The sequence below is a fragment of the Artibeus jamaicensis genome, unplaced genomic scaffold (assembly GCF_021234435.1).
Source record: "Artibeus jamaicensis isolate MK-2021 breed Jamaican fruit bat unplaced genomic scaffold, CSHL_Jam_final scaffold_1964, whole genome shotgun sequence".
Lineage (NCBI taxonomy): Eukaryota > Metazoa > Chordata > Mammalia > Chiroptera > Phyllostomidae > Artibeus > Artibeus jamaicensis.
The window spans coordinates 57,392,525-57,415,122 of NW_026522030.1; the positions used below are offsets into that span (position 1 = coordinate 57,392,525).

A 22,598-nucleotide genomic window follows, 5' to 3' on the forward strand; every position below is an offset into this window, starting at 1 on the left:
TAGGCCCAAGGTTCCACTGGGTCCCTGCACCACCTTCAGATGTGGTTGGAGCAGCAGCAGGAGGATTAGCTTTAACTTTCAGTTTATAACTTCCTTTTAAATAGGTTTCCTGGCATGCATGTCTTTGTTCTTAGAAGCTCAACATTTGATGTGCTCGTTTGCCTTTACATTTTCCATAATACCCTCTTTTTGTTTAAACCATTTGAGACCATCGTCTTTCCAAAAACATTCAGTGCTCCTATCGCCAGTGTGCTGAGGCTCTAGATCGCCTCAGTCGTGCAGTGGTAATGATGTCCATGAATAATTATATTTGGCAGGCAAATTAATATTTGGAGGTTCTGAAATGAGAGATAAAAGTGTTCGTTGTGGTGTTTGAGTGTTCTTTCTGGTAAACCCAGATCTCAAAATACAATTTAGAGATAGTTAATATAGTTTATGAAAAGTGAACAGAATTGATAGGAAAAAGTTAAGAAAATTCCTCTCATTTTGGAATCAAAGGGCAAGAACTGAAGTCTGATTAACGCCTCCCAGCTTGAAACGTGGCCTCGGCTGGCCCCTCCCTTCAAGGATGTTTAGTGCCGTGTGGACAGGCCTTCCCCTGCTTTCCTCTGCAGAGAGAACACTTCATCAGAAAAGGAAAAAACTTGCCTTTATCATTTTCAAAGTTCATTTCATGGTTTCAATACCTTTTTCATGCTGTATGAGTATCTAACTCTTTAAAACAAAGCAGCGGATTGAGAGGTGATAGGTGGCAGGCAGAATTAATCCCTTCGTTCTCCATCGAGTCTTCATAATGTTGCCTTGTGACCTGTTTGTGCCTGTTTCTGATCCTCACACTGGAAAGCTCTGGGAGGACACGGATTAGCTGATGTTCTTTATATTTTCTCATAAAACCTTGTGGATAGTGAATTAAGACTAGAGTTAAACACCAGAGGCCAGGAGACCCAACTCTATTCAGAGAGGCTGTTCTCTTCCCTGTCACAAAGCAATCGAATCTTATAATACAATAAAATCTCTTAAGCACTCAGGATTTCTTGATTCTGGGCTAATTATGTAGAAATCTGGAGGGATTTTTGTTTCTTGTTTTTTGTCTGTAGGACACAGACTGAAGTTTTTGTTGTTTGAGTCGGAGGAGATGAGTTACAGGAAACACAAAATGTGCTGTACTGTGGCTGTCTGTCTGGAGTGATCTTTCTTTAGCAGAAGCAGACCTTGGGAAGATTTGTTTCAAGATAGCCGTATACTAATAGGTAGAAACAGAAATGACTATGAAAACCAGATGTTGTATCTGGGCCTCGCTTCAGAAACAGGGTTTCCGTGCTGGCCTGCTTCATTTTTCGCTTGTTTACCCACACTGATTAAAGGGCATTTACGTGGGGGTGTGCGCAATTGCTGACTGCGGCGCTCATTTGCATGCTCTTGCCATCATGGTTTCTACACAACATGATATTTCTTTCTGCAATTTAGGTTTATTACTTCAGAAACTGTCAGAATGAAAATCCAGGATGTGAGCAATATTTATTTTTATTTTAAATTACTAGGGAGATTTGTTAGACAATACCTCGTTTCCTGACATTGGCAAGAGGTTTTACAGAGTTTCTCCCTAATTCTCAGGGACACATTTGTATTATATATACATTTTAACTTGTTATTATTGTAAGACTCTATTTGCTTTAATTTAGAAAATTTCAGGCTTATTTTATTTTGTCTTTACAGGACTCTAAGTTCCTCTCCTTTGAAAATATTCCAAGACCTTATTTGTGGTTCTGATCCCAGACTGATTTGGTTTGTTTTAGAACATATAAACCATTTAAATAAGGGGAAGGAAAGAATTGATGATACGGTTTAATTTTACAATTTAATGCTGTGTAGTCTGACTCACGGTGCGGTGCATCTTTCCTGCAGGTACACATCCAGCTTTCTGAGTGGCACCGGGCCATTTTTCTCCCGCAAGCGTGGCTGGCATATATGACTCGAGCTTATCATGCCATTTTACAGGTAATGAAACCATTGGATGGTGTGTTTCAGAGGAGTGTCTCCTTCTTCCCTCAAATTTTACTCCAAATATGTATTTAATAAAAAATCACTTAGGAAAATAACACTGTTGAAAATGCAGTGGTTATAATTGCTGCTAAAGAATGTAAGTCATAAATGTATATAATGCACTTAACTTTTTTTTACCTATCAATAATGACTTTATTGTTTTTAATTTAAATTTTAAGTGCTGATTTCTTCCCAACACGTGTCCTGTCTAGAACTCCCTCATGAGTGCTACTGGTTTTACTTGATGCTGCTCTTTGAACATCTCCCCGATGTCCCAAATGTCCCCCTTGGCTGTCCCATAGCACCTCACCTTGAGTGCTTCCCAGACTGAGCTCATTGTCTGTGCTAACCTCCTCAAGCTGGCCTTGCTTACTGCTCCAGCCTTATCTTATTTTCTTTCCTCTAGATGTTGTATCTCAGCCTTGCTAAATTTCTTTGTTTTCCAAACTGAGCAAGTCTCTCTTAATCTCCTGACATTGACACATGGTTTTTTCTGGTACAGGTACTTCCATTCCCTCTTTGCTCACCTAATTTCCATGTGGTCTTTATTTAGATCATTTTATCTGGGAAGGCACCAGTGTGTGCCCCGCCCCCCGCCCCACTGGATTGTCTCCTGCCCATGTGTGCTTCCTTAGTACACAGGCTTCTCTCTTAGAAGGTTTATCAACATAGTTATTTGTCTGGAACCTCCATCCTGTTGTCTCTGCTCCTTAGAACTCGAGCTTTGCCATCTTGAGCACTTGACATGGTGTCTGAAACACAATAGGTGCTCACTAAATAAATGAATTCCACTCAATTCGACTTCATTTAAGCCAGTATCATAAGTTAGTTTGTGGATTTTTTTAATTAGAAATAATTCTTAATCGGTTTGAGAATATATGAACAGTTAACAATATAAGAAAACAACAACTATTTTTCCTAGGTTAAAATTTCTTTTTAAAGATGATAGAACAAACTCTGATGGTATTGAGTAATTTCTGGCCCAGTATCAGATTTTCATGGAGTCTCAGGCGTTATGGTCAAAGGTAACAGCTGTACCAAAAGATGGTTGGGGTTGAGGGATGAAAGAAATGACTAAGCATCTGAGCTCCAGTGTTCTCATCTTATATTAAAACCTTATTGCAACATATTTTATTGAGTCTAGATTTTATGAAGTACTGAGGTATGTCCAGAGATTCCTATCATTAGAACTGCTTAGGGGGACCAGGAATCTCTGTGTTTACCAAGCTGCCTGTTAATTTTAACTCAGTTTGTCAGCCAAGCTCAGAACACCGGTGTTTTAGATGGTTCCCCAAACCACGCTGGGAGTCCGCGTCTTAAAGATGTTTCCTTGGAACAATGGTTTCCTTTTTCTCAGCTTACCCACTTTTTTATCCTCAGCTGCATCTTGGCACTCAGTTTTGAGTAGATGCATGAGTGAAAGAGTGTGTTACTCATATACACCCCTGACCAATTACAGTTTTTATTCAAGGTGAGTGAAATTATAAGTTGGACTCTGCACTTTTCCTCACATTTATTTCTTCACCAGACATTTATGGAGTGTTTTTTACTGGCCAGGCCCTGTATGCCGGGTTCATGGGACACAAAGGGGAGTAAAGCACTCCTTCTCGGTGAGCTGCCAGTCCCATGCAGGAGACCAGCATGTCCAGTAGCAATTCCAGCACAACCCCTGAGAATTGTATTTAGCTGTCAGCATAAGGAAGGCTAAATTGAACAGGATGATGGTATAACTCATGCAGATGGCTTGCAATTGATTAAAAAAACTTGCATAGTTGTCTTTATAGTTAGAGCTACCATTTTTTGAATAACTAGTGTGTGTCCAATACTACCATATATAATTTCAATAAATCTTTACAGAAACCCTTTGAAGCGGCTGTTGTAAACCCCCATATAATGGGATTAGAAATGGGGAAAGAGGGTTAGCTAGGAAAACAAAGCAAATGGTACAAAACCCAACAGTCAGTAAGTGAAAGAACTGGAAATTAACTAGAATCTTTTGGACTCCAGAAATTCAGTCCTTCCCACTGTAGTATGCATTTTCCCTAACACATAATGCCACACATTAATAGTAACAATAATGCAAATTGCTTTAATATTTTAAAGGACAGATCTATTTTGTAAAAGCCAGCCAAGTATTTTTAGTATGCAGGTCAATTGTTCTGCTTTTCTTCTGTTGTGATAGTTAGTGTACATCGTTTTTTATTTATCATTTAAAATGTCTTTACTTTGAATTTTTAATCTAGTTCCATTGAGAAATGGTGATAAAAGTGAAAAAACGTCAACTATAATAAGATTTTGAGTGTTATTTGAAAATACAGCATTGCTTTCTAGGCTGTCACTGTGACTTGAAGGTACACTGATGCATTTTACTGTTTGACAAGTTTTTGTAAATGACTCCACACACTTAAATAGGGTGGTGGGATCTTAGAAGAATGAGAGCAACTGCTAGACTCCTTGTCCATGTCAAGAATTTCTGTCCTAGAGGATACTTCTTCTGCACAGGAGTTACAGTTACTTCCCATCTGGTGCTAGATATATTTTGTAGCACTAAACTGAAGGATCATTCTTAGGAGCCACATTAATCATGTCTAGGAGACACATTAAAGGGTACATTCTACATTGTTTCCTGCAGGTTGATTTTGATGTGAATAAGTTTGAGTTCTGAATACTACAGGCAGCTTTTGCTTAGATGTCTGCTTCAGCCGATATCTTTCCATAGTTTTTCCAAAAAAATGTGGGATTTGGACTTATAAACATATCCAGGTGGTTGACATGGGGAAGAATTTGGATTTCTTCTCATTAAGATGAAAAAATGCAGATACATTGATCGACAATTCAGAGTCCATTTTGATAAAGAGCCCTTTACAGCCACCTTTACCTTGCTGCCCTTGTGGGATGCAGAGAAGGTTAAGGTCTCCAGCTTCTGTGTAAAGGGCTCGTGGGGATTTTGAATATGACCTCAAACAGGAGAGAGGAGTTAAAACAGGTTGACTTCAAACACTTGTTTCCTGAATCAGTCAGCTAGCTGCAAAATAATCTGAAATCAAAACCAGGGACAAAACTGTGACCCCTGGTAAATTACTCTCTTGCTGTTTGAAGGGTTGTTTGTTTCTAATGTATAGGTTTGGAGCAGGATAAACTTGCTCACTCTAATCAGTAAGCTCTTGGTTACGTAGCCTGGAATTTTTTTTTTTAAGTAAGAGGGATTGATAGATTAAGAATTGGAAACTCCAGGCAATCCAGAACTCAATTCAGGTGACCATTTCAGCCTTTCCTGTCCCCCTGAGTGCTTTCCAGTCATACCCACAGCTGTTCGCCAGAGGCAGGCAGAGGTGACAGAGCGGAATGCCACTGGGTCTCCGTTACCAGTAGGCTGAGAATTGGAAGGCAAAGTACGTCTGGACAAATAGCCTGACATAGACTTGTGGGAGGGGTTAGAGATTTTCAAGGGGGAATTGAGAGGAACAGAGACTCTGAGAAAGAAAAAATGTCTATTTGGTCACAACAGAATCATTGAACTAGTTACAAGAGAGATGAGAAAAATAGGCCTTCTCAAAAGGCTGCATGTGTACTAGTTTTTTTGTGTTTTGTTTCTAAACAGATTTTAACATTTTAATTTCTTATGCCTTTTTTGGTACAGCATTATGAAAAGTAAGTGTTTTAGGAAGAAAGAGGCATCATTTACAAAGCATTACAAATAGGCAATAAAAATTATTTTCTCTTTTGCCTACCCTCGTAGGGGGTCAGTATCAACATTAAATATTAATATCAATATCTTGACAGTTTAGTCACCTTTAATACCTTGCCCTAAGAGGTAAGGGGAAAAAACAATAAAAATAATAATTTAAAAAAAAACAAGAAAGGACCAGGATTGTATCTTGGAGCATGGGGAGATGGGCATGGGTATGAGTGAAGTAAATGGAAGCTATGAAGAATGTGACTAGAACGCTGGTGAAACCTCCGAGCATCTGGACTGGTGAGCCTCAGGACGTGTGTGCTGGAAGTGGTGCTGTGCACAAGGGCTCCTTAGACTGATGGAGCAGCCTTGCTTTCAGTGAGCTCACCGGCTACTAACTGAGAGTGTTGGTGAGAAATAAAAGGCTATGCAACTGCCTAGGCTGGATATTACATTTTGGGGAACCTTTTGCTCAATAAGAGTATACAGATGAAAATAAGAATTATTTTATGAAGGATTTCAATATATTCATGAAAGAATGCTTTGTAAGAAGATTATAGGGGAAGTGGGATTTTTCGTTGTTATTAACAATGAACCTGGTAATAGTAGGTATTGTTTGTATCAGGCACTGTATTAAATAGACCGTTTTCCACGTTATTTAATATGATGCTATAATACTGTGAGATCATTGTTAGCTACATTTTATAAATAAGGAAATGAAGCTTAGAGAAGTGAAGTAACTTGTTGAAATAGATACTTCAACTAAGTGGAAATGGCATTAGATTCTGATTCCAGAGTCACATTCTTAACTCACCAAGCTGTATTGCTTCCCGCTCTTGAGTATATATAGAGACATACACTTTGCTCTTGTAGAACATATGTTAGAACACTATAATCAATAAGAAAAGGCAACCTATAAAAAATGGACTGAATAAGGAACCCAAATAGTCAATAAAAACTTGAAAAGATGCACAATCTCCTTAGTAAACAATAAACTGAAAATGAAAACCGTAACAAAAACCGTTTCACACCCACAAGAATAGTAAAAATTGAAAAGCCCCCTGGCTGGTATAGCTCAGTGGATTGAGTGTGGGCCTGCTAAAGCAAAGGGTTGCAGGTTTGATTCCCAGTCAGGGCACATGCCTGGGTTGCCGGCCAAGTCCCCAGTAGAGGGCGTGTGAGAGGCAACCACACATTGATGTTTCTCTCCCTCTCTTTCTCCTTCTCTTCTTCTCTCTCTAAAAATAAAATAAATAAAATCTTTAAAAAATAAATTAGAAATAAAAATAAAAAGCCTGACAATTCTAAGTGTTGGTGAGGATGGACAGTAACTAGAACACCCTTACTGCTACTGAGAACGTAACCTGCGCCACCACTTCTGAAAATGGTTTGATATTACTCAGTAATATAATATGCAGTCTAAGTTCTTATTCAGTTCAGGGTTCACCAATAAACCAGCATTTTAATTACATTTAAATAATGTAACTGCTTATTGAGAGGAAGGGAAAGCATCTGATCAAAATAACTGAGTGTAAAAAAAGGATAATAAATGTTTGAAGGTCTTTGCTTTTAAAGGGATGACATTAACTATATTTTTATTACATAGTAGAGATTGAGCATTATAATATCTATTTTTATATGTTCACTCAAGAAATAGAAATATAATGTGTAGCTGTTTGAGAATAACTTTTGTTATAGATTACCTGAATCTTAGATGTTATATACCATCCTTACTATTCTGTTATGATACTGGTACCCAGACCCCAATTTTGGGATAGTGGCAGTTGAAGTTATTAGCTGTTGACACAGGCTGAGCATTGCTGTGCAGCAGACTTTTTGGAATGGGACCTATGAAATTCTGCTTTTAATAGGCATCCCAAAATGTAGCACTCTGCGCTAAATTTTTCTGAAACATAACTTCTCTGGGATATGCTTATTTGGTGAACGTGGAAATATCTAAGCAGGAATGTAATTATCTCACTTACACATCCTCATTTATAATTCAGTAACCTACCATGAACACTTAGGGTGAATTGGGAAATGTTAGATCTGTTATCTTTGTGTTTTCCACAGAAATTTTAAGAGAATTTTGGCCATAGAGTTTGCATGCTGATTTATGCTGTGTTTGTTACAGGGCAGAATAGCAGAGCTGGAGTTGCAGTTAAAACACGGAAAAGAAGGGGCTGAGGAGGTGCAACACAAAAAAAGCACAGCCTGGCTCTGGTAAGGGGGCAAGGAAAAGGGCGGTGCCGAGGTGTCGTGGGAAATGGACTGTGAGAAGGTGGCTACTTCAAAGGCTTTAATGTTGGGGCTTTTAACTTCTGTGAGAGTCTGGAGGGGCGGGCAGGGAACTGAAGATCTGATAGCTGTGGTTTTCATCTCCTTAGAAATAAGAAGGAGGGCTTTATTCATAAATTTTATTTTTTTTAAAGCACTGTGGAAATGGTTTGCTTGTCCCTTTTTTCCCTTATAGCTGATCATTTTATATGCTTTTGAATGGATTTTTTTTTTTTTGCTTTTCCCCACTTAATTCATTGCCTTCCTAGCTCATAATAGTCAAGAATACCTTCCACTCCCCCTGCCCCTCTCTTCCCAAGATGGCTTCATGATTAGGAGCAACTTTATTACCACATCAGGGTTTTAATTTCTTTGGCAGACATCTCCTTGTGAATTCCCACTATGTTTTCAAGAAATGTTTAAGTGCTGGCACATTAAAGGCAATTTAAATTGTTACATAGGTTGGGATTAATACCTTGTCAGAGTAATGTTGCAGCAGCCTAAATCTAAGAGAAGTTCCCGGAATCTAAATTGTTTTGCCTACAGTGTCAGGTTTCTTTAATCTAAAAACCTGTTCAAAGGCTACTTGGTTTTAGATTTTTTATTACTGACAGTTGACATATGTAGAAAAGCAGAAGCTGTGTGTGTGCGCGCAAGTGTGTGTACACATGTGTGTATGTCTGTGACTAATTCTAACTTTCATTTTCTAGATTTAGTTTTTAAAATAACACGGCAGTTGAAAACATGACATTGGATTTATGATTAGAGATTAGGAATTTGGATTTTGCTTCCTATTTGCTATTATCTTGTACGTGTAGTTTTAATTTCATCTTCTGAAAATGATCATTCGGTGGAGGTGGTGTGTTGGCTGTACTTTTCAAAATATGTAGAGATACGTTAAATGAAGAATGTGAGAAACAGATGGATGTCAAGGATAACTGCAATATTTTAACTCTGAATAACTGAAAGTATGGAGATCCCATGTACTAAGATGGGGAAGACAGTGGAAAAGCGGGCCTATGTATGGAAGGAATCAGATTTGTGACTTGCTAGGCCAGAGATACCGAATTGGACCTCCAGTCGGTGATATCAGTTGTCAACAGATACGTCCCGGTAGTGTCCCGGTGCCTCCCTCAGCACTGAGCATGGGAGGATCACCACTTCTATTTGACTTCATTCAGGAGGCATGAGGCTGAGGGGTGATCATATTAAGTGCCTCTTTAAGAAACTACTGGTAGAAAGCTAGCCTACAAACCAGAAAGTTGCTGGTTCACTTCCTGGTCAGGGCAGTTGCCTGGGCTGTGAGTCAGGTCCTCAAGTGGGGGCGTACAAGAAGGAACTAGTCGGTGTTTCTTTCATATATCAATGTCTCTTTCCCTCTCTTCCTGCCTCCCCTTTCTCTAAAAATAAATAAAATCCTTTTTAAAAAAGAAACGGAGAAGATGAAGAAGGAACCAATAAAGCACACAGAAAATGAGTAATAGGTGATATAGGAAGAAAACCAAGAGAGCTTGGACTCTTAAAAGCCAAGGGAAGAAAGTGTTTCAAGGAAGAAGCAACCAATTGTGTCAGATGCTACTGTGAAGTAGCAAAAGATGCGGACTGAGAGTTGGGAATTCTATTTGGCCTCTTGAAAGTCGTGATGGCCAGGATAGCAGCTCCTCTGGCAGAGTTCAGGGAACAAAAGGCAGGTTACGGGGGGCTCTAGAGAGTGGAAGGAGATGAACTGGAGTCAAGTATAGAGTGTTTCAAATGAGTTCTGAGGTATGAGAAGCAGGGAAATGGGACCATAGTTGGAGGACTCTTTCTTATTTAAAAATGGTAGTTATTTCAGTATGTTCACATGATAAGGGGAGTAGTACAAGTAGAAAAGGAAATATTGATGATGTGGCAGCGGGAAGAGATGGGTAAAAGGAGAGAACTAGTTTATGAGTGGTTTGGCCCTGCGTGGAAGTCAGTACAGGCCTGTCATCATGGAATATTTGTAGATATTCCATGTTGACCAACAAAAGAGTACATTAACTGTACTACTTTCCATTTAGGAAGACTGAGATTGTACAGTTTAGAGAATTTATTGTCCAACGGTTTTATAAAATACAAGTTAAAAGTCTATAGGAACAGTTTGCGACTGAAAAACTTAAGAAATGGCCCTTAGGAATGACATTTCTCAGAGAGTGGGGAATGGCTGAGATTTTGTTAGATTTTGAATGAAAATATTTATGAATGCAAATATAACTTATATTTGCAAAATGTCATAATATTTATAAAAACTTTGCATCTAAAACTCAAAGTAGGTAGTGAAAATGTCTGTATCCTCTTCCAAATATAAAGGTGGCAGTCAGTGGTTGTTTTTCACCTTGTCTCCAGGCTTATCTACTGAAAGAATTTTGTGTCCTGTGGATATTTGAATCGAGCATTACCTTCCTTCAAATGTACAAGTGTAGTTATTTTGTTTTAGCTTCAGAGTGATTTTACAACCAATGTTTTGAGCTTTCTTTCATATATGTACATAGTGACTACTCCATTATCTACAATTCAGAAATAGTAAATTGCTGTTCTGGTGCATTCTTGTGTAAAAAAAACAGTAAATGTCTTAGTTCAGGCTGTTATAACAAAAATACCATAGATTTGGCTTAAACAACAAGATATTTACTTCTCACAGTTCTGGAGGCTGGGAGATCATTGCTTCCTTCTCCCTGTGTCTTCAGGTGGGGGAGGTGGCAATGAGAGAAGGGAGGGAGAAGAGAGAAAGGAAGGGAGAGGACAAAGAGAGTGTTCTCTGGTGTCTCTTTTTAAAGGACTCCACCCTCATGACCTCCCAAGGGTCCCATGTCCAATACCGTACATTGGTATTTAAGATTTCACCATGTAAACATGGAGGGATGCAAACATTCAGACCACCGTAGACAAAGTATTAAAAAAGGACACACATACTCTCCAATTCGTTCATGAGGTGACCCCATCACAACACTGCCTGCACATCCCTCCTTAGTTATGTTCACCTCCTTCTCCCTCCACTAAGTGACCGAAGGAATAGGAAGATGGCAGTCTTTGAAGTAAAGCCCTTATTACAGTCCTGTCACCTTCCACTAAAATTCTACATATGTGGTATTTAGATCTGGAATAATTTCTAAACATTCTTATTAATTGGTGAATAAGCCAAAAGATTGGATTCTTGCTTATAAATGCTTATACCTGTTTTCTTTCCATCATAATTGCAGGGTTCGAGACATGTTGACTGATGAGATCACCAAGTCAGCTGCAAAGTAAGATCTGTTTACTCTCTTGCTAAAATTTTTCTGTAAACCTTTTTTTCCATGCCATGTACATACAATTTCCCCTTTTAGGTATTTCATAACTTTAATAATTTTGAAGGACTTTTCAGTTATTTTTTTAAAAAATCAGTTGTTATCCTTTCTCATATTAAGTTAATTCTTACTAAATGTCTTTTTGTGAAAATACAAAAGAATCAGTACAAATACATACTTTTACATCAAGAGTCTCCTGAGGTTATACAGGTAACAAAGTGCCCCGTGCTGACTTAGATTTTTTTAAATTCTCATTTAGTTCATGTGGGAGAGGGGTGGTGGGTGAGAGGAAATTGCTAATGTGTTTTAATAAATACATTATTAAATCTCAACTGTCAGCAAATAAAGCAGAGTAGTACTTCCTTTTATTCCTTTTGTGTTATCGGGTCCAGGGTATCTAAAAATCAAATTTTTAAATGCTAGAAATGAATGTGAAGATCCAGTAAAAAAGGCAGTTTCAGTCATATTTTATGGTTGTTTTAACAAAAAATAATGAGTATTACTATCTTGAGGCTTTTTATCTTAAGCCAGCTAAGAAAATTATACTCTAATTAATGTGCTTAGACAATCTCATCAGTTTCACTTGTTAACAAGCTGACTGATTGTTTCGGGCAATAAGTTACAGCCAGCTACATACACTCCTCCCTTCCACCTTCACCTTTAGCTGCCGACATTCTTGGACATCCTTTGACATCCTTTCTTCTTACTCACCAAACAATACAGATATGTCTCTGACCTAAAAGATTTCATGTGCCCTGAAACTCCATTATCGGGAAATATTTCATTGCAGTTTAGTTTATCTCTCTCTAACTAAGTAGATTTTGCCTTAAAAAAATGATTTACCTTGGAGTTAGCTTTCTACCAGTAGTTTCTTAAAGAGGCACTTAATAGGATCACTCCTCAGCCTCATGCCTCCTGAATGAAGTCAAATAGAAGTGGTGATCCTCCCAAGCTCTCAGTGCTGAGGGAGGCACCTGGACACTACCGGGATGTATCTGTTGACAAAATGAAAATCAAAGTACCAAGAGGCTTCTATAGGGACTCATCTGTTTCTACTTATCTGATTTGGTGAATTACAGCCGCGGTGGGAGAGCGCTCAGCTGCATGTTGGAAGGGAGGAGGAGGTGCTGGGATGGGGGCTGCCTTCCACCTTACCTCTCATTGTTTGCTCTGTCTTATTAGTCTACTTATATACTAATAACCTGTTTAAAATGGTGCTCTGATATTTGCAGCAAAAAGCTTGAGTACTGAAAAAACTAGCATCTTTCCTTTAAAACAGACATAATTATGCCTCTCCAGTTGCTTTTATATTTTCTGTTCGAAAATTTTATTTCAACAAGACTTTAATCTTCAGACTTCCAAAGCATTGTTTCATGGCTAATCCCTAAGATGTTCCCATTCTCAGTGGTACAGAGTAAGAGTAATTCATGTTTTCGTGGCACTACCTTTTCATCAAAAATTTCAAAGCATTTTATAGACCTTATCTTATTAAAGCAATCCTGACAGTACTGGGCATGACAGCAAGTGAGCAGGAGGTAATTCAGGTCTGGAGGCCAAAGGACTAATGACAGAGCAGGGGAAAAATCACTCTGCCGCCCTCCCTTTACTTTTCCCTCTGACTTCCTCCAACCAAGTGAGGACCCCAGCACCACCTCCTGTCTGCTGAGCTTTCTGTTCCTTGGACCAGGGGCCGTCCAGCCTAGGACTTACTGTGGGCTGCTTTGGGCCAGCCTAGGACTTATTTTGTTCTGAGCTATAAGTTAAATGCAGGAAGTAAAACATCAGCCAACAGGATTAGACTGATTTGCTCACTTGAGAGCATTTGTTTCTAAAGTGTCTGGGATAGGGCTAAGGGAGAATCAGAACACAGATAAAACCTGATGATTGATGTAAGTTTATTTTCACTGTTATTAGATAGATTTGAACCTGAAAATAAAAATCCCCAAGGGATTGGGTCACTTTACTAATATGTAACATAATACTTTGTCCCTGAGAAAGCATCATCATAGCTCATCCTTTTATGCGCTTTTTAATTAGGTTAATGGCATCAGTTTGTTTCAGAGGACAATTTAATTAAAATGTCAGTGGTGTTGCCTAGATAAATATTGTACTGATGCTGACATGTCATTATGCAAATTAGTGACTCCTGCTTGACTGTAGGGGATAGTTATTTCATCAATAAGTTGATGAGTTTTTGCTGAACCAGTTGTAGATTTTCACCTGGCCAGCTCCTCCTTGACTTTATTTCACTAAATATGTGCTGAGTGTCTTCTCTCCATAAGTCACTGGGCTAGGCGTGCAGGGAGTACATAGATGATGAAGAGCTAGTCACGGCACCTTCGTGAGACACTGAGCAGGGCTGCGGACTAATTTTTTTCTATTCAAAGATTAATGTCCAAATTCTCATTTAATCTGTAATCAAAGTCCTAATTAGCAGTAGTTTAAAATACATCTTCCTCCATTTTACAAGAAACAATACATGCTCTGGAATGTCAAGACCAATAAAACTTTTGAAATAAAATTATTTAGAGCACTGTTTTAAAACAAAGGCTAAATTCTCTTTCAGAATTTCAGAGTTAAAAAGGTACTTTTTATTTTATCTTGTTTACTATCCTTGTTTTAAAAGATGTGATACCAATTTCCAGTGACCATCTACGTTTTGGGAATTCTGCAGATAACGGAGAATTTAAAACTATTTTTTTCTAAATTTAGGAATTTATGACCATTTTGTAGCAAGACAGGCTTCAGGACATTCTCAGCTAAAGGGAAGAGATCAGAGAAATAAAAGATTTAATTTTGGTTTTGTTAAATGTTTTTATGGCTAGGCTACCTAGGAGTGCCCAGATCTTGCCTCACTTCTTATGCTATTGTTAGCTCTATGCATCCCCAATAATCCCAACTGCAGAACTCAAGCAAAACCTCAGTGAAGCCACCTGCTTGGATCCCAAGTCTTCCTTATTTTCTCCCTCACACAATCCCCCAATATAAATGTTGTCTCATCAACTTAAGGCAGGTCTCATAGAGGGTTGAAATAAGGAAGAAATTGGTGAACAAAATGACCAAGTGTGCAGAGTGAGTCTTCACTGAGCCTAACCAGCCCCATGTGGAAGAGAGAGAAGGAAGGAGGGAGTGGATGAATAGATAGACGCACAGATTTGATCATGGCATATCCTGAGTCCGATTCCTGCCGAACAGAAGCAAAAAATGCAAGGACACATGTGCATACTAGTTTTTTAATACTCACTAACTCACATTCAGTCATGACTCTGTCTTCTTTATCCTACATATCTTTTCTATTCCAGCACTGGGATAAATAGGGAACAGTTCTTTATTCAAGTTTAGGTATCAGGTCTAGGTTTAAGGAAACATTCTTGGTGTTTATGGGAACCCACAGTCCATCCTAGGGCTAACTGAGAACTGAACTATCTGACAGTATGTGTGCTCCGCTGCCCAAGTTCTGTTTGGACAGAGTTGGCAAGCCAGGAACATCTCATAGTGTACAATTTTGGAATTGTGGAATAACACTACATGTGTATTTTCAAGTGGTGAGTATGTTAAAAGGGCTATTTCTTGATACTAAACTCAGAAGTCAAATTTAAGATTTTGCTAATAACATTAGAAAACTACCATTTGGATGATGGAAAGGAAAACTCGCCATTTAGCCTAAAAACAGGTCTTTTTTTTTAATGTCTTATCTAGGGTCTCAAAATTACATTACAAACTGACTTTAAGGTTGCTGGCTTTGACGTGGTAAGAGATGGGGGAGGCTAATAATGAGCGAGGAGAGCTGCCAGTCGTCAGGCTGCTAGGAGAGTGTGCTGTCTGAGTGGCTCGCTGGAAGCCGGTTCCACACACCAGTGCTCCCAGGAAGGCAGAGGCCAGTTCCATCCAGTTGGACCTACTCCCCTAACTGTCCTTGGTCGTGTTTCCAGAATAAGTCAATACATTTATATTGGCCCAAAGAAGATAGCTAAGGAAATATAATGTCAAATGATGAAATAAACATTTTAGGAAGAACTTAGTTATGATGAGCTTGGATTTTTAAGTTACAAAAAAGTAGACTGACCTTCCATCTATAAGCAGAGTTAAAAATCAGCACCAGTGTCAGAAGATAGAAAGGAAGCTACTGGCGTCAGAGAACATCAGAGTTGTGTCTACGAGATGCAGTGAAGGCGTAGAAGTGCTATTTGATCTTTCTGCCGTCCCTATAATAGCTCCTTCTTTTCTTCTAGTTAATGCCCCAAATTCATCTCTTGGAATTTTTGTTTTATTTTGTTTTAAACAGGGACAGCCCAGTGGTTAAAGGCAATGCACTGTTAGCCTTAAGCAGCCTTGCTGTCGTCGTATCCAGACATGAAGCCAGCCTCTCCTCAGATGCCGAGGGGGTCCTGGAGGTGAGCTAAGGGTGATGTGAACCAGTGGGGTTTGGCTGTGTGACATTTGAAAAGTGAGGAGTCTCTGGAAGCCTGACTCTGAATTCAGGAGGTTCCAGTGTGTGCCTGCAGCGCCAAGTTGTGCTGGTGGATGGGCCTTTACACTGTGATCTGTAGTGTCCTTCAGACACTTTGCAGCTTTTCTGTTTTGCTTTCTCCATCACAGTTAAGTGGTCATTTCAATTTGAAGGTACCAATTTTATGCAACAGGGGTTGTCTTTTTGTGATTACATTAGTGGTAACCAATCTTAGGAGGTTAACTAGGCTTACTGAAAGGGAACAGTGCTGTCAAGAAATGATAAATAAGCAGTGTTTACTGACTGAAAAGAAATTATACTTTGCATTTTAATTGTAGATGTCAATGACAAAGTGCCTATTCATTTTTGCAAGGCATTTATTTCTTAATTAAACATCTGGGGAGCTGGCCAATGTTCATTTCCAATATACTTTTTCAGATAATTCATATCTGTCAAAATAAAAAGGCATGGATTTATTTTTCTTAGAAGCCCCATTATCTAGTAGCTATCAGTATCTGGAGACAATATAGTCCAGTGGTAAGAGCATGGGCTTCGGAGTGGTAGAGTTCTTTATTCAAATCCTGATACTTGCACTTACCCATATTCTTTGGACTATAAGACGCACTGTTTTACATTTTTTGCTTCAAATTTTTTTTAGCTATGTTCCTCCTCTAAAACCTAGCTATGTTTTATGGTGTGAACCCCAGACGCATCTAGGTTTTAGAGGGGGAAATTTTGAAGCAAGAAATGGTAAAAACAGTGCGTCTTATAGTCCGAAAAATGCACTAGCTAGCTCTATGGCCTGCTGTTGCTAACTTTCCTTTTCAGAGCCTGTTTGCCCCCTAAAATGGGGATAATAGTACTAACCACACAGGATTGTTAAAAGGTTAAGTGAATTAATATGGAAAACACAATGGCTGGTAGGTACTAACCTCACAATAATAGTCACCATTATCATCAGCATCACCATATACTTCTTCACTTCTTGGTGCAAAAACTAGACTTTTTCATTGTTATTCAGCTTGTCTCTGTTGCCACAGAGTGTCTTATGGACCATCTGTACTGTTTTTTAACTTATTTTATCTTTACAGCCACCCAGGAGGTAAGTGTAATATTCTTGCCCATGTTAAACACAAATGCTCAGAGAGGCTACACAACTTTCCTGAGGTGACACAGCAAATGCAAGCCCAGGATTTGAACCCAGGCAGTCTGGCTCCAGAGCCTATGTTATTAACTGCTAAGCCAACCTGCACTATTGTACTGATTTATTTCATGGTGGAGTTTTTGGTTGCAAGCAAAGAAAATGGCTCTCATTTAAAAAAGAAACTAGAAGGATAAGGAATCTGGGCGCTCAAGGGACTGAAAGCAGAGGTTAAAACTTGGATTTTGGGAATAACAGTAACCAAGCCAAGTCTGACAGGTACCGAGCCATCTCAGCAGATCCTTCCCCCAGCCCTCCCTCACACTGGGACGAATCAGCTCTACTCATTCACTGTCTTTGCATCACTCGTCCAGGATGTAGAGTTCCATGGGTTCCTACACTTCGGGTAGGGTAGGACAGGTAGCTTGACTGAGCATTTAATCAAGCTTCAAATCATAGGGGAGGAATTCCCCAAAGGGCACTATTACCAATAAACAAGAAAATAGATGATGCCGTGTGGCAAAAGCTACCAATATTAATTACATGTGCAGAAGGGAAAAAGGTCAAGGGAAATGTAACAGCAATTACTTACTATAGAAAAACTTACTTTTAAACCCAGCATCTTATTTTAATGATGGAAAGATGAAATTTTTAAGAGAGGAAATGTTTTGTATCCTTTAATAAGAGCCATGCAGCTGTACATGTTACTTCACCCCAGTAATGAGTGGGATTCTAGTTCAGAGTTTGAATTCCATGCTCTCTTGGTCTTCTTTATTCCCCCATGTCTTTGTTCTGCACTGTAATGTATAGTACACGGAGAAGCCACACAGTCTGGAGACAGGGCGTTGCCTTTATTTTTGATGACCTTGACAGTTAGCTGTTACTCAGTACAAACTCAAGATCTCATTACTTGAAGTTTTCAAACTTCATTTAAATCTGCATATGATCAACAGCTAATGATCTCAAGAAGGAAGTCTTCTTAGATTTGAGGATCACCCAAGGAGCTACTTAACACTGCACAGACCTTTAGTTTGCATGATCTGAAAATACCATGTGAGTTAATGAATGCTTTTGACATCCACGGTCATGAATGACTTTTAAAATCAAGTCCTGTTTTTCAAAGTGAGTTGAGTTTTGTCATTGGTTTTTTTTTTTTACATTCTCTTTTCCAAACTGAAAATTAATTATGTTTTCATAACTGATTACCTGGGGAAATGTTGTGATGTTTCTTGAAATATAAATATACGGTGATAGCAGAAATGCTAGGAATAGCGCTCAAAAATTTGCAAGCCGCTTTATTGCCCCCTTTGTGAAATGACATCATAAAATTGAGAAATTTCTAGCTGCTTTCTCTGTACATCTCTCCCTTTGACCCCCACTTTATTCTCACTGAACTCAGGAGAGCCCTGAGGGGCCCTTGAGTCCGTTCTGCGGTGCAGCCCCCATCCTCTCACTTCTAAGTTTTGTATGGAAGGTCAACACTCCTACTGGGGCACAGGGGATGTCTGTTCGTCAAATGCCTACTCACCTTCTTAGTCCTGGCAGGTCGAGTTAACTTTTTTTTTTTAAGATTTATATTTATTTATTTACTTCAGAGAGGGGCAGGGAGGGAGAAAGAGAGGGAGAGAAACATCAATGTCTGGTTGCCTCTCACATGCCCCAAAATGGGGACTTGGCCTGCAACCCAGGCATGTGCCTTGACTCAGAATCAAACCGGTGACCCCTTGGTTCACAGGCTGGTTCCCAATCCACTGAGCCACAACAGCCATGGCCTTGAAGTGAACTTTTTGATGATAGCACTTCATTCTTTAATTCAGAATGGGGCTATACCCTAAATCTAGAAATAATGTTTAAGTTTTTTAATTTCTCCATCATCAGTTCATGTTTTTCTTCATCTGCAGGTTCAACCTAATTTCCTTTCAATGAAAGAGTGGGTTTCCATGGTGTGTGATACTCTCCTGGTCATTGTGGATAGCCACTACCAACCCAGAGGACAACTTTTCTCCTGTTTTTATTACGTAAGTCTGAGAAACAAAAAATAATTAGAAAACTCAAGGGTTGATTCTACTCATATCAGTTATTCACATGAAATCCATGATGTTATATAATGATTCTTAGGTGTACATTACAATCACTTAGGGATATTTAAATAAATGTGTGTGTGTGTGTGTGTGTGTGTGTGTGTGTGTGTGTATCATTGGAAAAAGAAATACAGATGTATAGGCCTTATCTCTTAATTGCTCATGGGTAGGCCCTGGATATCAGCATTTTGGAAGCTTTCTAGGTTATACTCATGTGTGAGTCAGAGTCAAGAGCTTTTTTAGTCACAGTAAAATAAGCACTGGCTGACAATGGGGGATCCTAGTTTCTAGTCATAGGATTTCCCCCCCGTTTCAGGGGGTGTGAGCATAGGCAGTTCCTTTAATCTCTGAGGACCTTTATTTCCCTGTTTATTAATGAGGCAGTTGAGCAGTATTGTCTTACAGTGATTATGGCCTTAGCTTCATCCTTTATTAGTTTTGTTACTGTTGACCTGACACCAAACCCATCATCTTATTTTTCTTATCTGTAAAATGAAGGTAAGAATTAACACTTTGCCAACTTTATAAAAGGTTGTGGGCATCAAATTGTATAATATATGGAAAAAAACTTTTGAAAATTATGACATACTTTATAAATACAAAGTAATACCACTGATCAAAACAAAATACCTATTACTTAGTCATTTTCTTTCTCCTTGCTTATATTGTAAGATTTGAAGCAAATTGAAAACACACTTACTTTGTTTAGGTTTCATTTTCCCTTCACTGGCTAGAGGGAATGCTTTATTTACCTGTGTGGGAATTACAGTGGTCATGGGACAGTCAGCTGAGTGGCAGAGGATTATAGTCGATTAGAATAAAAATATAGCACAGGCCCCGAACAGTTGCTAAGATCCCGAATTCAGCCCGGAACTCCATCGCCTTGGGTCTTCTCTCTGTGCCTCTGCCCCCTGCCCTTGGGAGGACCTGGTATGTGTCCTTCGGGTGTGGAACTAGATTTTCAACCGTGCTTGAGGACAGTAAAATGCCTTACTAGATAATGTAGAATTAAATTGGAAGGTAGATTTTTTTCTCACAGAAATACTTTCTTGGTGACAGTTTGTTTTCTGTCGAGGTGTTCTTATTTCTTTAATAATGGATAAAAAAATTGTTAGCTTATGTGGAAGTCTTTGCAGTGACTATCTGAGCAGGACAGGATATTGTATAGATTCCTAATAACACTACTTAGTTCTTGCACACTAAAAACCAAAATCTCCTTATTAGCTAGGTCATTGTTGCCTCTTACCTTTGTGATTTTTGCCTTATTATAATTTTTCAAAGCACTGTTTCAAAAGTCACTTTTTAAATTTTCAGCGTCCTAGCAGCTGGGTCATTTGAGAAGCATTGCCATAATAGCGGTGTATTAACTAAAAGAATACCGTAGCACATGCTTGATTTTTATCCTTAAAGTACTAAAGCTTAGAGAGCAAAGGACTATAGAGTTAAAAACACTGTTTAATATGCTTGGTCTATAAGAGACAACACAGCCTTTATGGTGTGTCTGAAAATTTGAAGTGGGTAATAGTGAGGAATGATAAACGAACTTCCTTCCCCACTTGAGACATGTTTGTAAGTGTATATAATGCCTGCTGGAACTCTCAAATAGGAGGCTCTGTTGGAAGCTGTTCATATTCAGCTGCCCTGTCATGGTATTAGGGCTGTTACTCATTTCTTTTCCCATAACTGCATATAGGAAGGAGCATATAGGGCTCTCCATTTCATTTTCAGTAGCTGGTTATTGCTTTGTAACCAGAGGCTTTTAGGATTTCAACTTCCTTTTTAATTAAAAGGAATTAACCCCCTGTAGGAAATAATCCATCTACTGGGAAATGTTCCCACCAAAGATTTTGGGAGATCTGCCAATAGATCCTTGTGCAAAATTTACACTTGTCCCTCCACACTAAACTTAAACTGCTCCCCCACCCCCGACTCCCACCTCAGTCTGTCTCTCCTAGAAAATTCCTGGCTTTCTGGACCTTTATAATATGGCTTGGTGCTTTTTTCAAGCCTGGACTGCTTCACTTTGGGTTTTTCATTACATACACATGTGGGCTTTCAAAACATTGAAATTCTTTCAGGTTTTCTAGTGAGGGAATTCACACCCTTTAAAAGGAGGCACTTATAATTTAATTTTTCGAATTTAAAAGGATATTATTAGTTAACAGATTGTTTAGTAGCAAATCATCTCAGTAAGAGTGAAACCGTAAACCTATAGTCAGATGCAGAAACAGATTTTTTAAGTTATTTGTTTGCTTGGCAGAGGTGGATCTAAGAGAAGTTTGTATTGTTGCATAGTGTTTTGTGATAGGTATGTTTCCTTCATGTTTTAAACAAAAGGCCAACCCCCTGTTTTCTCTCTTTGGCGTGTCCTAGAAATCCTATTCTGGTGAAAACACAGCTAGTGCCATCGCCCGTTCTGCGGCCGCCACGGCTTTGTCTCTCCTGGTGCCAGTTTTCATTATCTCTTGCAAAGAGAAGGTTGAGGAAATCCTGAACATGCTGACTGCCAGGTTACCTGGGAAACCAAGTGCTGATGAGTCTCAAGCTGTGCAAATCCACATGGGCCTTGCTTTGGGGATGTTTCTCTCTCGTTTGTGTGAGGAGAAACTCAGGTACAGTTTATTAAAATAGCCTTGCTTTTCCTCTTTGTGGTATAGGTGGAGGATTTTACACACATACATACAAATACATAGGCATTTATCTGAAATTACATGCTTGCTAAACTTTTTGAGATAGGCAAGTTGATCATGTATTCTTTATGAGTGAATTTGTCTTTCTAAAATACCATCACATAGCTATTAATGTATTTTAAGGGTTGCTCTTATTAAAGTGACAAATGACTTGAAAATCATTTCATGCTTAGATGAAAGCACTGAATACATCTGTGTAATAGATATGAGGGGAAGTCTAATCTTATGGTGCAATAAATAAAGAAAAGCTGCTTTTGTTCCTGGCTTATAAGGGTGAAAATAATTGCCGATCCTTTACTGATATCACTGTAAAATGGAAGGAAAGGATTGGGGTGTTCCTTGTGCCTGAGGGTATGGGAATTGCGTGAATCACCTGAGAACTATATGTACCCAGTTTTAAATATTGCTCTTAACCTGTGGCCTGGCCACAGTTTTATAATCCTTAGAGAGTCTTAATCTGTGCATATTATACTGTGTGGTTTATTCATTCTGATTGCTCATTTTCTGGCTTTCCTCTTGAATGGTGCTAATAGACTATCAAAGACCCAGGTGGAAAATTCCACTAATGTGGAAAGTTTTCCTGTACATGAGTCTAGTTTTGATGTTCATTTTATTTTTTATTTTATAACAAATCTCAGAATTTTATATACCTAAATTTATTGCAGTGTGGTAGAGCATGAATATTTGAGTATCATGAATATTTAGATGTCACTGAGTTAGCATTTATCCCCGTTTTCCGGCATTGGAGATGGGGTAGCAGGGAGAAGAGGAATCCTGGGCGACATTAGCTGTCATTAAGCTTCCCTGCTTAGCAGAAGTGAACTGTCTGTCTGAAGGCAAGAAATGCTGTTGATGCAGATAAGCCAGATGACATGATGCTATATTTAGATTTTAGTGTAAAACCAGTGGTGAAGTTTCATTTGTAATTTACA

General features: G+C 38.8%; 1 protein-coding gene across 1 annotated transcript in view; it reads left to right on the plus strand.

The window, feature by feature from the left end:
- The window catches only part of FOCAD (focadhesin), a 321,710-nt gene that overhangs the window by 231,728 nt on the left and 67,384 nt on the right, over window positions 1-22,598 (plus strand). Inside the window, exons 22-27 of the mRNA XM_053656269.1 lie at window positions 1,906-1,998; window positions 7,854-7,942; window positions 11,218-11,262; window positions 15,590-15,698; window positions 18,797-18,913; window positions 21,350-21,588. Of these exons, the coding sequence (XP_053512244.1) occupies window positions 1,906-1,998; window positions 7,854-7,942; window positions 11,218-11,262; window positions 15,590-15,698; window positions 18,797-18,913; window positions 21,350-21,588 (692 nt within the window). The remainder of the gene's footprint in view (window positions 1-1,905; window positions 1,999-7,853; window positions 7,943-11,217; window positions 11,263-15,589; window positions 15,699-18,796; window positions 18,914-21,349; window positions 21,589-22,598) is intronic.